General features: G+C 34.8%; 3 protein-coding genes across 3 annotated transcripts; 1 reads left to right on the top strand and 2 right to left on the bottom strand.

The window, feature by feature from the left end:
* The first annotated feature begins 965 nt into the window (after window positions 1–965).
* LOC105951423 (trihelix transcription factor ENAP1) lies at window positions 966–3,296 on the top strand. Its single transcript, XM_012974851.2, has 2 exons — window positions 966–2,371; window positions 2,982–3,296. The coding sequence occupies exons 1-2, from the start codon at window positions 1,432–1,434 to the stop codon at window positions 2,993–2,995; spliced, it is 954 nt and encodes a 317-aa protein (XP_012830305.1). The 5' UTR covers window positions 966–1,431; the 3' UTR covers window positions 2,996–3,296.
* A 121-nt stretch (window positions 3,297–3,417) lies between these two features.
* On the bottom strand, window positions 3,418–5,784 carry LOC105951428 (protein LIGHT-DEPENDENT SHORT HYPOCOTYLS 10). Its single transcript, XM_012974857.2, has 2 exons — window positions 5,138–5,784; window positions 3,418–3,726 (listed from the first exon to the last, which is right to left on the bottom strand). Exons 1-2 carry the CDS (start codon window positions 5,642–5,644, stop codon window positions 3,715–3,717), a joined length of 519 nt encoding a protein of 172 aa, XP_012830311.1. The 5' UTR covers window positions 5,645–5,784; the 3' UTR covers window positions 3,418–3,714.
* Window positions 5,785–7,148: 1,364 nt separating this feature from the next.
* Window positions 7,149–8,759, bottom strand: LOC105951421 (epidermis-specific secreted glycoprotein EP1). Its single transcript, XM_012974849.2, has one exon. It carries the CDS (start codon window positions 8,654–8,656, stop codon window positions 7,325–7,327), a length of 1,332 nt encoding a protein of 443 aa, XP_012830303.2. The 5' UTR covers window positions 8,657–8,759; the 3' UTR covers window positions 7,149–7,324.
* Window positions 8,760–13,553: the final 4,794 nt, after the last annotated feature.

Genomic DNA, 13,553 nt, shown 5'->3' with positions numbered 1-13,553 from the left:
TTGATAAAATACGAAAATAATAATTAAAATAATATTTAGGAGATAAAATATGATTAAAATAAAAATTATTATTTAAAATAATATTTAGGAGATAAAATTTTGATAAAAATCGAAAATAATATTTAGGAGACAATAATCTGATAAAAAACAAAATTAATATTTAGGAGATAAAAAAATAATAAAAACATGATAAAACTCGAAAAAAATATTTAAAATATTATTTAGGAGATATAAATTTGATAAAATTCGAAAATAATATTTAGGAGATAAAAAATCTGCTAAAAGTTGAAAATTATATTTAAAATTATAGTTAGGCGATATAAATTTGATAAAATTAAAAAAATATTATTTATAATAATATTTAGGAGATAAAAATTTGATAAAAATAAAAAATAATATTTAGTAGACAAAAATCTGATAAAAAATAAAAAATAATATTTAAAATAATATTTAGGGGATACAAATATGATAAAATTCGAAAATAATATTTAAATTAATATTAAGGGGATAAAAATTGAAAAAAATTTACAAATATGACATTAGGGTTTCTTAGGGTTGCTCTAGCGTTTCTTTCTTTTATATATAAGATTATTATTATGAAATAGTAAATTTGACTGAAGAAAAAATCACACTGACGCAGAAAACAAAATTGCCTTTGACATTTTAGATAGAGTATCCATGTTAGTCTATTTATTAACAAAAAAAAAAAAAGTTAGCAAAAAAAAAAAGGCCTTGTAATATGCAATTTTATTATCATTATTATTATTATTTTAATTTAATTAAATTACAAATTTTAAGAAGTGTGTACTGTGTACAGTACAGCAAAACTTGATAATTGAAGAAGGCCGGTGGGTCAAAGGTCAAAAAAGACAATTAATTTTCTGTGGAGGACAAAACCGTCATTTCAACGTCACTGCAAATTGACGACCGGACATAAGCAGTAACCGGACAAGAAAATATAGTCCGCCTCGTCATCGGCCCACCATAGGTAGTTTTATCCGTCCCGTTGCAAATTTCCCTTAAGCCCAAACAAACCCTTACCACCATTTGAAATTTTGTTAACGCCGTAATCCAAAATTCAATCGCCAAAAAAAAAAAAAAATCAGTGACCAAAACCACGACGTAACGTAACACAACTCAGTTTACCAACAACAATGCCTGCCGAAATCGCGTGTCCGTCGGCCCCACGCGCCCTACACCCCGGCGACGATCCCTTTTCCTTCCACAAAATTATATCCCCCACGCGCTTTCGCCATCCGGCGCCCCTCCCCTCCCCTTTGCCGCACTTACTTTTTTATCTTTTACCTACTTCCCTTTCCTCTCTCTCTCTCTCCCCTCTCTCTCTCTCTCTCTCTCTCTCTCTTTCACCCCCTTTATTCTCCGTCCAATTGAATTGGATTTCTCTCATCTGTTAATTAGGGATTTTTAGGTATGGGTGATTTAACGGAATCGTCGACTCCTCAGGCGCCGCCGTCGGCGTCGTCTTCACGGCAAGTTCCCTTCCGTGAGGACTGCTGGACGCAGGAGGCAACTTCCACGCTCGTCGACGTTTGGGGACGGCGTTATTTGGAGCTCAACCGCGGCAATCTCCGACAGAAGGATTGGCAGGAGGTGGCCGACGCCGTCAATTCACGCCACGGCCTTACGAAGAAGACTCACCGCACCGATGTCCAGTGCAAAAACCGGATCGATACTCTGAAGAAGAAGTACAAGGTGGAGAAATCGAAGATCTCCGACTCTAACGGAACCCTAACGTCGTCCTGGCCTTTCTTCCCCCGTTTGGATCATCTAATCGGACCTAATCTCAACAAAACCCCGAACAAAACCGCGCAGGCGGCCTCGCCGCTGCAGTCGTCTCAATTCACGCCGCCGATGTCGTTGCCCTCGCCTCCGATGGGCGTGCCTCTACCCTACCGCAAGCTGCTGACGTCGGCGATGGTCACGCCGGTGAATTTGCCGATCCTGCCTCAGAAGCGCCCCTTGCCGTTGCAGGTGGCGGACGAGTCCTACTTCAGGCGGAACTACTCGGCGATGGCGGCCGCAGCTGCGGCGGCGGAGGACGAAGCGGAGGCGGAGGAAGACGACGGTGAATCGGAGGGGGAGGAGGAAGCAGCAGAGGGCAGCGACAGGGCGGTGGAAGAGGAAGAAGAAGGAGGAGAACATGGGATGAAGAGATTGGCCAAGGCGATTGAGAGATTTGGCGAGATTTACGAGAAAGTGGAGAGTATGAAACAGAGGCAGATGATTGAGCTTGAGAAACAGAGGATGCAGTTTGCCAAAGATTTGGAGGTTCAGAGAATGCGGTTGTTTATGGATACTCAAGTCCAGCTCGAAAAAATCAAGCAGGCCAAACGATCTGGATCCAATGACGGTACGACTAAAAGATTTAGTCTTTTGTGATGAATTATTGCGTTGTTCTTCGTTAATTATACGTTAGAATGCATAATGTGTTACGTTACAATTCGCATGCAGAATTTATTGTTGATTCCTTTTTTTGGACCTTTTATTGTACTAAATTATGGATTTTGTTAGTGTTCATGATTTCGGTTTGTTTGCCTCGTGTTTTGCTTGTAGGATAGTGGATAAATGGACTTGCTACTTGATAGATAAGTGAGTCGAAGCTTGCATTTTGGTAAAAGTAGGCAAATCAAAGTCGAGTATTTGAATGTTAAGTGTAAGTAATGGATGTTTCTTGATTAAGTTTGTTTTGCTTTCGTACGAAGAATTGAATTTCGCTTTGATTCGTAAATTTTCTGGCTAATGAGGTGTATAATGTATGTATGTGAATCTATATGTACATTGACAATAAATATGTAATTTCGTACGATGCAATTCGTCTTAGGTTCTTTGCCTTCTTTAGTGATTCTTCATTGAGCTTACGTCTATAACGCTAACATGTGATACTGCGCATCATCTAATCAAATCCGTATTTCTTATGGAACGTATTTCTTACGGGGTGATTTAATCTGTCAACGCTGCAGATATTTATAGCTAGCAATAAGGAAGAGGAGGAGTCGAGCATCCATTGCAGGAATTGGGCGGGGCTTGAATCCTTTGTCGTCCCTGTAACTTCATTTTCATTCTTGTGAATAATCGAAGATTTCTGACCTGAAAAAAACTCCGAAGATTTATGTTCTTATGAACTAGACTTTGATATGTTGTAGTTTTATCGTTTATTTTTCACTGTCACTGCAGAACTTCTCAGTTTCTACTTTTTAGTAGTGTAGTCATCTTTCTATTATGCCTAATTATAAGAGTTAATCCTTTTCTTGAGGATTAAACATTGGTTTATATAACTAATTATTATGTTTTAATAACAATGGGCTTCAATTTCTTGTAATAAGAAATGGGCTTATTATCTATATAGAAAGTTGATGGCCCAAAACATACAGTATTTACTATTTAGTACAAAATATGAAACTGAAGGTCCAATTTTTGCATTATATTAATGGTATCACATAGAAGTCAGAATCTGCTTTCACAATTAAGACTTGTCTGCATTGGCTTTTAAGGGAGCAAGAAGTAATTTCACCAAGAACAAATATTAGTACTAATGTACATCTGTAATTTTTAAGATATATAAGTATTTCCCCAGCAGCTTTACACTTGAATGTTATTTATTTAATTTAGAACTGGATCATGAAAACTCGAAGACCCCCCCGACAAGAATTGATTCCAGTAACGGTTATTTTGCTCCGTCTCCATGCGAATTTCTCACCTTAATTCCTGCAAAATATGTTCAGAAGGTGAGAGCTTCAAATTTAACCTTCGAGGAAATGAAAAATAGACAATGTTTAAGAGTGGAACTGTTCGTTACTCTCGACTCCAGTCGAACAGTAATTAACAATCGTTAGCAAAATTCGTAAACGACTAGCCTATTGATTGTTAAAAAGTATTTCCATTATCAATCTTACACGCACGTATAAATCGCAAGAAATATTGAAGATAGTCACTAATATATTTGGTGACAACATATAATATAGGGTAAATTACGGCTACCCCATGAGGTAAGGTTAAATTAAATTACAACCGCCCCCTCAACTATGAATCTTCTTAATTATACGACCACCCTTGCGGTGTCAAATTTAGTGGAATATTCTGCAGTTTGTATTCGTTTCACCCGATTCGAGCTCCACAATTAGAAACAAGATGATTATATGACGCGTCTCTTGGCTTGTAAATATCAGACTGTGGTGCATCACATACTGCATTTTTGCACTAAACGAGTACAAACTAAAGAACAATCTACGGAATCTAGAAGATCCTGTTGAATTTGACACTATAAGTGTGGCGTCTAAGAAGATTCGTAGTTGAGGAGAATTGTTGCAACTATCCAAACACGAGGAATTTTCGTAATTTGACCTTACATCAGGGGTACACCATAATTTATTCTATAATATATAGTCAACAATCGGGACAAACCATTCAGTAAATTAAACACTGATCAAGTACTGTCAGTAAAATTTTAAGAGGATGAAATAGCTAATAATTAAACAAGTTGCAATATATATTTTCAGGTAACCAAACAGTACTTTAATTTGAAGGGTTTTCGACAGTTTTTATTCATCGGAGAAGAAGAAATATATGTATATATATTTCATGTAAAATCACACACACAGTATACAATGATTAGCTGGAAATTCTTTCATCAGGAAATATACATAGTTCATCAGAAAAAAAAAAATAAAAAAAAATGAACAGTATTCTGCATTATTTGAGAGAGAAATTAAAAGTTGTATATATATTAATATCATTACTTAATTTGAATTTACTACAAGAGGATCTTTTTCCTTGAAATCTGCACCCAAATGTAAGACTTTTACCCAATTAACACTCGACCTAGTTCACAAAAAATTCCCCCAAAATTAGGGTTTTATTTAATTTATTTTTGATCTAGGGTTTCTTTATCACTACTATAGAACTATACCTTTGTGTATGTATATATATATATGTATATTATTGTGATCGTGTGGTTTCTGGCCAATCAGATCCCTGACATATTTTTCTGCACACACACACACACACACTAAAATTTCCTAATCAAGAAAGCTGAAGCTGAATTTTGATGTGACCATATATAATCAAGAAAGCATATATAATTAATTTAAATTTATGAGTACTAAATTAAATTAATTACCGGATTTGGATTCTTGATCATCTCATGATTAATCATCTTCTTTTTCTTCTTCTTCTTCTTAAACAAAATCCCTCTCGCCTTAGCCTGGCACTCCTTCACTTCCCGTAAATAAACCCTAATCGCTCCGTTCCCAAAAGGGTTTCCCTCCGGCGGACCGCCGTGCTCCTCGTAAGCCGCCCTAAGCCGCCCGATCAAAGCGTCGAGGCTGCCCCAAGCCTGCCTCAACGGGCAGGTGCACTGCCCCGGAGGGTCGGGCTGCCCGAAAAACGGGCAGCCATGCAAGTGAACCTTAGTCTTTCCGAACTGATCTAGGTATCTGAGGAATTCAAGAACATGGTTGTAGCTGCAGTTAGGCAATGAAAGTGGGGGATTTTGGTTCTTCAAGTACTGCAAGAAAGTGTTCCAATCCCGTCTCTTTTGCGACTCGTATCGGCTGAGCGAGGGTCTACCGTTGCTCGATGAACCCTCGGTTGGATTCTTCGACACGGTTTTGCCGGAAGAATTCATCGCTTTGACGAAGAAGAAGAAAGAAAGAAAGAAAGAAAGAAAGAGAGAAAATTTGTTTTAGTGAGGGAACAAGATAGGGCCCTCAATTGAGTATGAGGGTGCTTTAATTTCAATAAAAGTTTACTACTATAGCTTGTGATAACGTTAATAATGATAATATAATTATTTATACATAATTCCGATTCCGATCCGTCTTTATTTAATTTTTTTATATATATTTATAATTGTCACATATAATATATTTTTTTTTAATTATTATAATTAATTGACAACTTTTTCAATAGTGACTATATATGTAATGTAAGCACACACATTTTTTAGTTATGATAGTGCAATTGGTAATTTTAATTTTAATTTGAAATTGCATGATTACTTGAACATTTTTTCGAGTTGTAATATATGCATGCAATTTTTTGTGCTTTATTAACCTTCGTTATTATATTATTCTGATTAAAAAAATATATTATATTATTCTTTCGAAGAGATAATTGATTTTCAACTGAGACTGCTATATTGTAAGAACAAATAGGGTTTTGGGGAAATTAATATATGAATTACTCACTGATGGCTTAGTTTATAAAACCTCAACTACTGTTCTTACTTCTTAAAAATTTCTGTTTCTGCAACTACATTATTAATTAACAAATTTGAAATTAATTTACTTTTCTATGTAGAGTCATTCTGATAAATTAATTGGTCTCGTGTAAATAACTTGAGAAGCTATTCCCTGTCAAAACTAAAAGGGTGTTAGGCTAAGCTTATAAGCAGTTAAAAAGAGCTTATAAACTCTTCCAAAGTGTTTGATTTGGTAATTCTTTTTCTAAAAAAACTAAAGAATTCGAAAAGTAAACTGCTGGAGAGCAAATAAGAGTTTTTTTAAGATTTTATAATTAGTAAAAATATCTTATAAGATCATTATCTAAAGTCCAAAAACACTTCAAAAATTAATTCTAATAATTAGAAAAAATAGCAGTAATTCAACTTTAGTTCTATTTATGATTTTAGCTACCTGTACTTATAAACATTAACTATTTTATTTCTATCAATTTTCCTTCTTCCCCGTTGATTGCGGCCGCGGGGTTGATTTAATATATCCATAGACTTACATAGTTAAATATGATGGTCAATTAGTGCAATTAATTTTCTCATTATTTCCAAATTTCTTGCCAAACATAGCATTAATTCAAACCTCTTACTCCATCCGTTCCGATTTAATTTCCGTTTTTTAGCTTTGCACAAAAGTTAAGAATTTCATTAAATGTGTCTTGATTTCAGGAAAATGTATGCTTTTAGACTAAAATGACATTGTCTTATAATTAATAATTGAGGGAAATTAGTTTAAAAAAGAGTGTTGAAAAAAGTTAATAAGGGTATAAAATGGAAATTAAGTAGTTAATGAAGTGCTGGAAATTTAAAGTGATATATAATATGGAACTAAAAAATTCTCAAAAGTGACAAATATTATGACACGGAGGGGATACAAATTAGCAACAAAGTAAATCAAGAAACTGTACACACTGCAAATTTTTTTTTTTTATTATAACATGAAAATGGTGCACAAAAAACAAATACATAATAATGAAAAAAAATGACCATTTACTTCCGGTCACAATCAACAAACAAATCAATCACATTATTCAAACAAAACCAAATTAAAAAAAAAAAAACAAAAAAAAAAATTTACTTAGAAATCTTGATATACCCGGTATAAGAACTATTGGCCACTTTAGGCAAAGATCCAAGCTCAGGCACCACCAAACACTTAGAAGATTCAGCCTTATAAAACAAGCCCAAACACTTGCAATCTTTACTGCACTTATCTTTACATTGGGCCAAACTCACCGGCCCACTCCCTTCATTAAATTCACTAGTGAAATGTTCCACCCCATCCACCTTGTAGTAATCCACATTTGTTGCTCCCTTACACGCCGGCAACGGTGGCGGCGCACAACTCTTACTCCACCCCAACAACCCTTTCGGCGTCGGACAAGCCACGCATTGAAAATCTTCGCAAACTCCTAGTGATCCACACCTTTTAGGCAATTTGCACTCGCTTCCATGCGCGTTAGTATCTCCGCTCCTATCAAGTGTCACGTAAGTCACCTCCCACGCACCCCAGTCGACGTTCTCGTCGTACGTGTAAATTCTTAAATTACCGTCCGTGTCAATTCTCAGCATCGAGTACGTGGTGTTGTATTTCGGCCGAGTTAGTATATGCGTTCCAGAACTTTCCGAATTGCTCATGTTGTAACCGAACCCCACCTCGAACGCAGAACTCCCATCGCTTTCGGGTGCAGTGTAGAAACCAAAGAAGTCCAAAGCCCCCTTGCCAACACCAAATTCACTTGACTTGTGGTACATCATGGGCTTTTGTGTGTTCTTTGTTTGGTAGTACAAGGCCCAATGCCTTTGCTCCATGACAAAGCTGTAGGGCCCGTTAAGGGGCTCTGCCTCAGACAATCTACTCACGAGCCTGGTGGGCCCGCCTGTTGCTCTCAAAGACTGGCCCACCAGGAGCGTGTCAGTTGGGTGGTCAAAACTCTGCCACACGTATCTGCCCGCGCTGTCATAGAGTACTATGTTACCCTCGGGAAGTATCTCCAGACCTACCACGCCCTTGTTGGCGGTGTTTGTCTGCCACACGACCGTACCGTTGGCTTCGGCCAGGACGAGGTTTCCGTCTGGGCCGAGGCTTATGGTCGCGTTTTCGCGAACCGGGCTGCCCCGGTTCGCATCCCAGACCCATCTCATGACGGATTCGGATCTACGGTGGCCCATCCGGAGCCCGAGTATGAAGGCATCGGGAGTGGTGTTGTAGAAACAAAGGTTGAAAGGGAAATTACTGATTTCCAAGAAACGGTAGTCGGCCGAGTACTCGACGCTGTATTCGCCCAACGGGCCTTGGTTTACGTACTTGAATGTTCTAGAAGGTGGGACAATGGCTTGAGAAGATATGGATAGAGCAATGATTAGTGTGGTGAGAAATAAAAGGCGATGAAACAAAGAAGACATGGTTTTTGTAATTTGTTGTTGTTGTCATTGTAAGAGAAGTGTTGTTCTATTTATAGAATTATTATTTATCCATCTCCAAAACTATTGACTTTTGAAAATATAAAGGAATGATCCACGCACGCATCAGCTTCCCCTATATAGCAACCTGGAATTTGAATTATCATTGCGTTGACTTTGACCAAACGATCGATTCTGATCATCCCATTTTGTTTGCCCTTTGGGGTTGATTGAAGGGAAAGTGGGAAACCATTGAATTAATGCCAAATACTGGGAATATACAAACTCCAAGTGATGATAAACAAAAGCAGATAATTAATTAGCAAAGTCAGAGCTTAATAAGGTAAATTACACATACACCCCTGATATATGCTAAAATAACTTTAAGGTCCTTGTGGTATTGATAATTATAACCACACCCCTAAAACAATTACCGGGGTCAAAATTTCATGTCCTGGGTGCACTATATTTTTTTCTTTTGTGCCCATTAATGCTACTATAGAAGAAAATTTATAAATTTTATATAAAATAATAAGTATTTAAGAAATGTTAGGAGAACCATGTCATCCTCTAACTCCTTACAACAGTCCAAAATTAATAGTCCGTTAGAACCCTAATGAAATAACTTATACAATGCATTATTCCATTATGGTTTCTAACAATATTTTCAGGGGGTGATTGTAATTACCAATACTATAGGGATCTTAAAATTATTTTATAATATCTCAGGGGTGTAGGTGTAATTTACCTTATATATATATATAAGTACATAGGACATAGTAATCAAATATCCACTCGGTTTTCTTAGCTGTAATACAGTGGGGGTGGGAAAATATATTAAAACTACTAAGTTTTGACAATAAAAAATATGTCACTTGTATTGCAAGAATGCTGTGGGTTATCAAGAAAGGAAATGATCAAGATTAGATTAGATTAAAACTTGTATTAATCAACTAATTAAGCCACGTCATGGCATGACTGGCGAATGATATTGTCGGCTACATGAACAAACTCTTGAATACTTATGCTGGAAATTATAATCAACTATCTAATTGTGATTTTTTGTTGATCTTGTTTGTAATATAAATTATGATTAATTAATAATTATGCTTTATCTTCTTTATTATCGGCAAAACGGACAAGTCGAGGTGACGCCATTTTCCATCAGTCGATTTGGGCTGACTTGGCTCTTCTTTTGCGCGACTCCTTCAATCGTTGAAGCTCGCGTTGCATACATGGACGGACCTAGGGGCTTTTTGATAGGGGTCAAAATATGGGTGTGGACTAAGAGAAGAAAAAAAATATTTTTTCTGAGCTAAAATGTACAAAGTTTAAATCTTGGAGGGGTCAAAGTCTATTAATAGATAAATACCAAAAAAAATTAATAATAAACAAAAAATTGGTAAAAAATAAATTTTGCAGGGGCGGAAGCCCCCCAAGCCTACACATGGGTCCGCCCCTGGTTGCATACCACGCTCGATCCTGACGTCTTAGTCATTCTGCATTCACGATCCTAACGTCTTAGTCATTCACAACCTCTTTTGGGCGAGCTTTTGGCCCATCCCGGCTATCGTGGCCCATTAGGGCAAGCTCTTAGCATGTTTGAATTCTCGTGATCCGTCAAACAAACTATGTGATCCACTTTACTCCCCTCACCCTAATGGGCTTCCAGCTCGTTTGGGCTGAGAATGTGAGGGTTCGGGCAGGGCCCGAACGAACCCTCATTAGACCTCTCTCGACAATTTGCACACGATCAATAAAATTATTGGTTCTTATAAAATCATAAAAATATATATATATATATATATATAATCGTATACACAATTAATTGATACCTACCGTATCTGTACTTAGTAATGATCATAAAAAAAGCTGCTAGAAATTATTGCACCTCATGTATCAAATAATTACTACAATTCCATATACATGAATCGCCGTACTAGTTGTTTAGGTACTTGTCGGACTTCTATTAGAAACGAATTGTGAGGCCAAGAACTAGACCACCACTTGAATTATCATGGTACAAATAAATAGCCAAATTAAATCAGCATGATCCATAATTTCAATTTTTATTTTTTATTTTGTATTTTTGTTGTTTATTTAATAATGAGCCATGTGATTGACTACGATGGAACGAGAACAATTGTGGAATTGTAGCGAACAATCATTTTAAATTCAATAATAAACCCTACCAAATAATTCAATTTAATCAATAGGAAATTTATGTACTATAAATGAGGGTAAATTACTGAGATAATGTTAAATTGCGGAAAACTCCTCATGTTAGGTAATTATAATTATTACTCTTAACTATGAAGTTTCTTACACGTCCACATTATGGTGTCAAATTCAACAGAATCTTCTAGATTTTGTGAAATGTTCTTTAGTTTGTACTCGCTTTGTGGAATAATGCAGTTTATGATGCACCACAATTTGATATTTACAAGTCAATAGACAGATCATGATCATCTTGTACAAAATTTAGAGCTCAAATGGGATAAAACGAGTACAAACTGAATAATATTCTACATAATCTAGAAGATTCGACTAAATTTGACACTATAACCGTGGAAGTGTAAGAAAATACATAGTTGAGGTGGATGGTTGTAATTACCCTAACATGATGGTTTTTTTTCGTAATTAAACATTATCTAAGGTGGGTGACCGTAATTTATTCTCATGGATGTCAATTTAACCACCACCAATATTGGCTCTTCTTGAACACCTTCCCAAATCTGGTTACTCGATTCACCTGAAATCTCGGGGGTTGAACTCTGGGGAGAGCCTCCGATGCTCAAGTTAGTTGGAGAAATAGTAAAATAATAAGGAAAACGAAATAGAGAAGACGATGTGAGATCTATGATTTAGTGTGTGTAGAAATATGTCCTGTGTGTAAATAAAATAAAGCGTACATTTTATAATGAAGAATGTGGTGTATTTACAAGTCATACATATTCTGAAGGTTTGACCAAATTATGAGCCCATTAATCATAATATTATTGGATCATGGTCCATCAATAGACTTAGGTCCAAATATTTATACAAGCCCAATAGTTTGTCAAATCAACCCCATCGTATCCTATGAATAAACTATGCTTATTTCGGCCAATATTTATCTATATTTCCACCCTTTTTTTCTTTGGCTTTAAAAATTGCATAGAAAACGCATAAAATCCTGGGAAATAGAAGCCAGTTAAAAAGCATATTGAAGCCTTGACTGGCTACTATTATAGTAAATTGCAAAATAATACTGCTTCAAAAAATAAATAAATAAAATAAAAATAAATATTCCGATTTCAAATAAATAAAAACAAATAAATAAATAAATCCCATCACATTCTTTAATGTGAAGTTTCATACATCAATTTTTTACTACCATCTTCGAACAATTCTTTAGCAGTCACAAACACTTAGATCAATTTGATTTCAGTTCATGGCTAATTAAATGCAGTGGTCACTACTTTAGTACTAATTTGCAGTCATTAATATTTCGATTCCATAAATTGAAAATCTAGATAATAAATGGGAGTGGGTGAAATTAATTGCAAGATTCCAAACACCTAAATTAAGTCAAGTACCCCCAAACCAACTAGTCAAAAGTCAACTCCACTCACTGACATACTGATGCTGTCACATTTTTTATTTTTTATTTTTTTTAATAATACTAATTATTTAATTATAATATCGTGCAAATTAGATCTGGTAATTTAATTAGGACATCTTTGTCGAAAGAAACAAGGGGATGACAACAAGATTCAGAATTGATAGTTAAAAAATCAATTGTAATTTGTAAGGGAGACATATATATATATATTTACCATAATACCCCTCCATCTGTTCTAATTAGTTGTCGATGTTTAGTTTAACAAGTACTAATATTCTCAATAACGTGTCTTGATTTCGGAAAAAAACACAGTAAAAGACTAAAATAACCTTGATATTTTAACGAAGTGATAAGCTATACTTAATGCTTAGAATTGAATTAATAAATTAAAATAATAAAAAATATATGGAGTAATTAATAAACTAATCCAAAAACAAAAATTGAAATTATTGAATTGATGTAGATAACTGGGCCGGGCTATTAAAAAGCCCATCCGATTTGTTCTATGATAACTTTTCTTGAGCCTAGTATAACAAATATAGTTAAATTGTGTTTGATTAAACTTATAAGTTGTTAAAAAAATTATCTAGTATAACAAACATAGTCAAATTGTGTTTGATTAAACTTATAAGCTGTTAAAAAAATTATAAAATGATTAAGAGTTATAAGCTCTTATAAAATGTTTGGTAATTTTCTTTAGAAAGTGTTTAAAAAATTCAAAAAATAAACTGCTTGAGAGCTTTTTTTTTTTTTTTTTAAGCTCATCTATCCAACATTTTCATTTTTAAAATCTTATAATTAGTAAACAAATTATAAACTTATTATTCAAATACTTTAAAATTAATTATAAAAATAAGACATAACAGTTTGGTTTACCAAACATTATATATTTTTAGTTGTTTAAAATAATTTCGCAAACGAAAAATAAATACATCTTTACTTTATGAAAAAGCAAAAAAATCGTGAAATGTCATCATTTATACCAAAATATTAAATATAAGGAAAAACCAACATTATAATTTATAATAATAAACAAAAAGCAGAAAGGCCCATATGCTATTTTGCAATAGTTTACTAATCCGATTGGTTACCAACTTTTTTTCCAATTTTATTATTAATTAATAAATAATAAATAATAAATTATCGCCGTGACCGTGACGAGTCCGTCACGGCGGATTAAAATTTAAAGTCATGGGAACCTCAACAGTCAACACCTCCACCACTAGGGTCAATTTCGTCATTTATTCAGGTAAAGGTCAATTCAATTCATATCATAAAGGCTATTTACGTCTTTTC

Source organism: Erythranthe guttata, chromosome 8 (assembly GCF_056151865.1).
Source record: "Erythranthe guttata isolate IM_541 chromosome 8, IM_541, whole genome shotgun sequence".
NCBI classification, from domain to species: Eukaryota; Viridiplantae; Streptophyta; class Magnoliopsida; order Lamiales; family Phrymaceae; genus Erythranthe; species Erythranthe guttata.
Note: the sequence above shows the minus strand (reverse complement) of the source record. Positions and strands in the feature narration are given on the sequence as shown.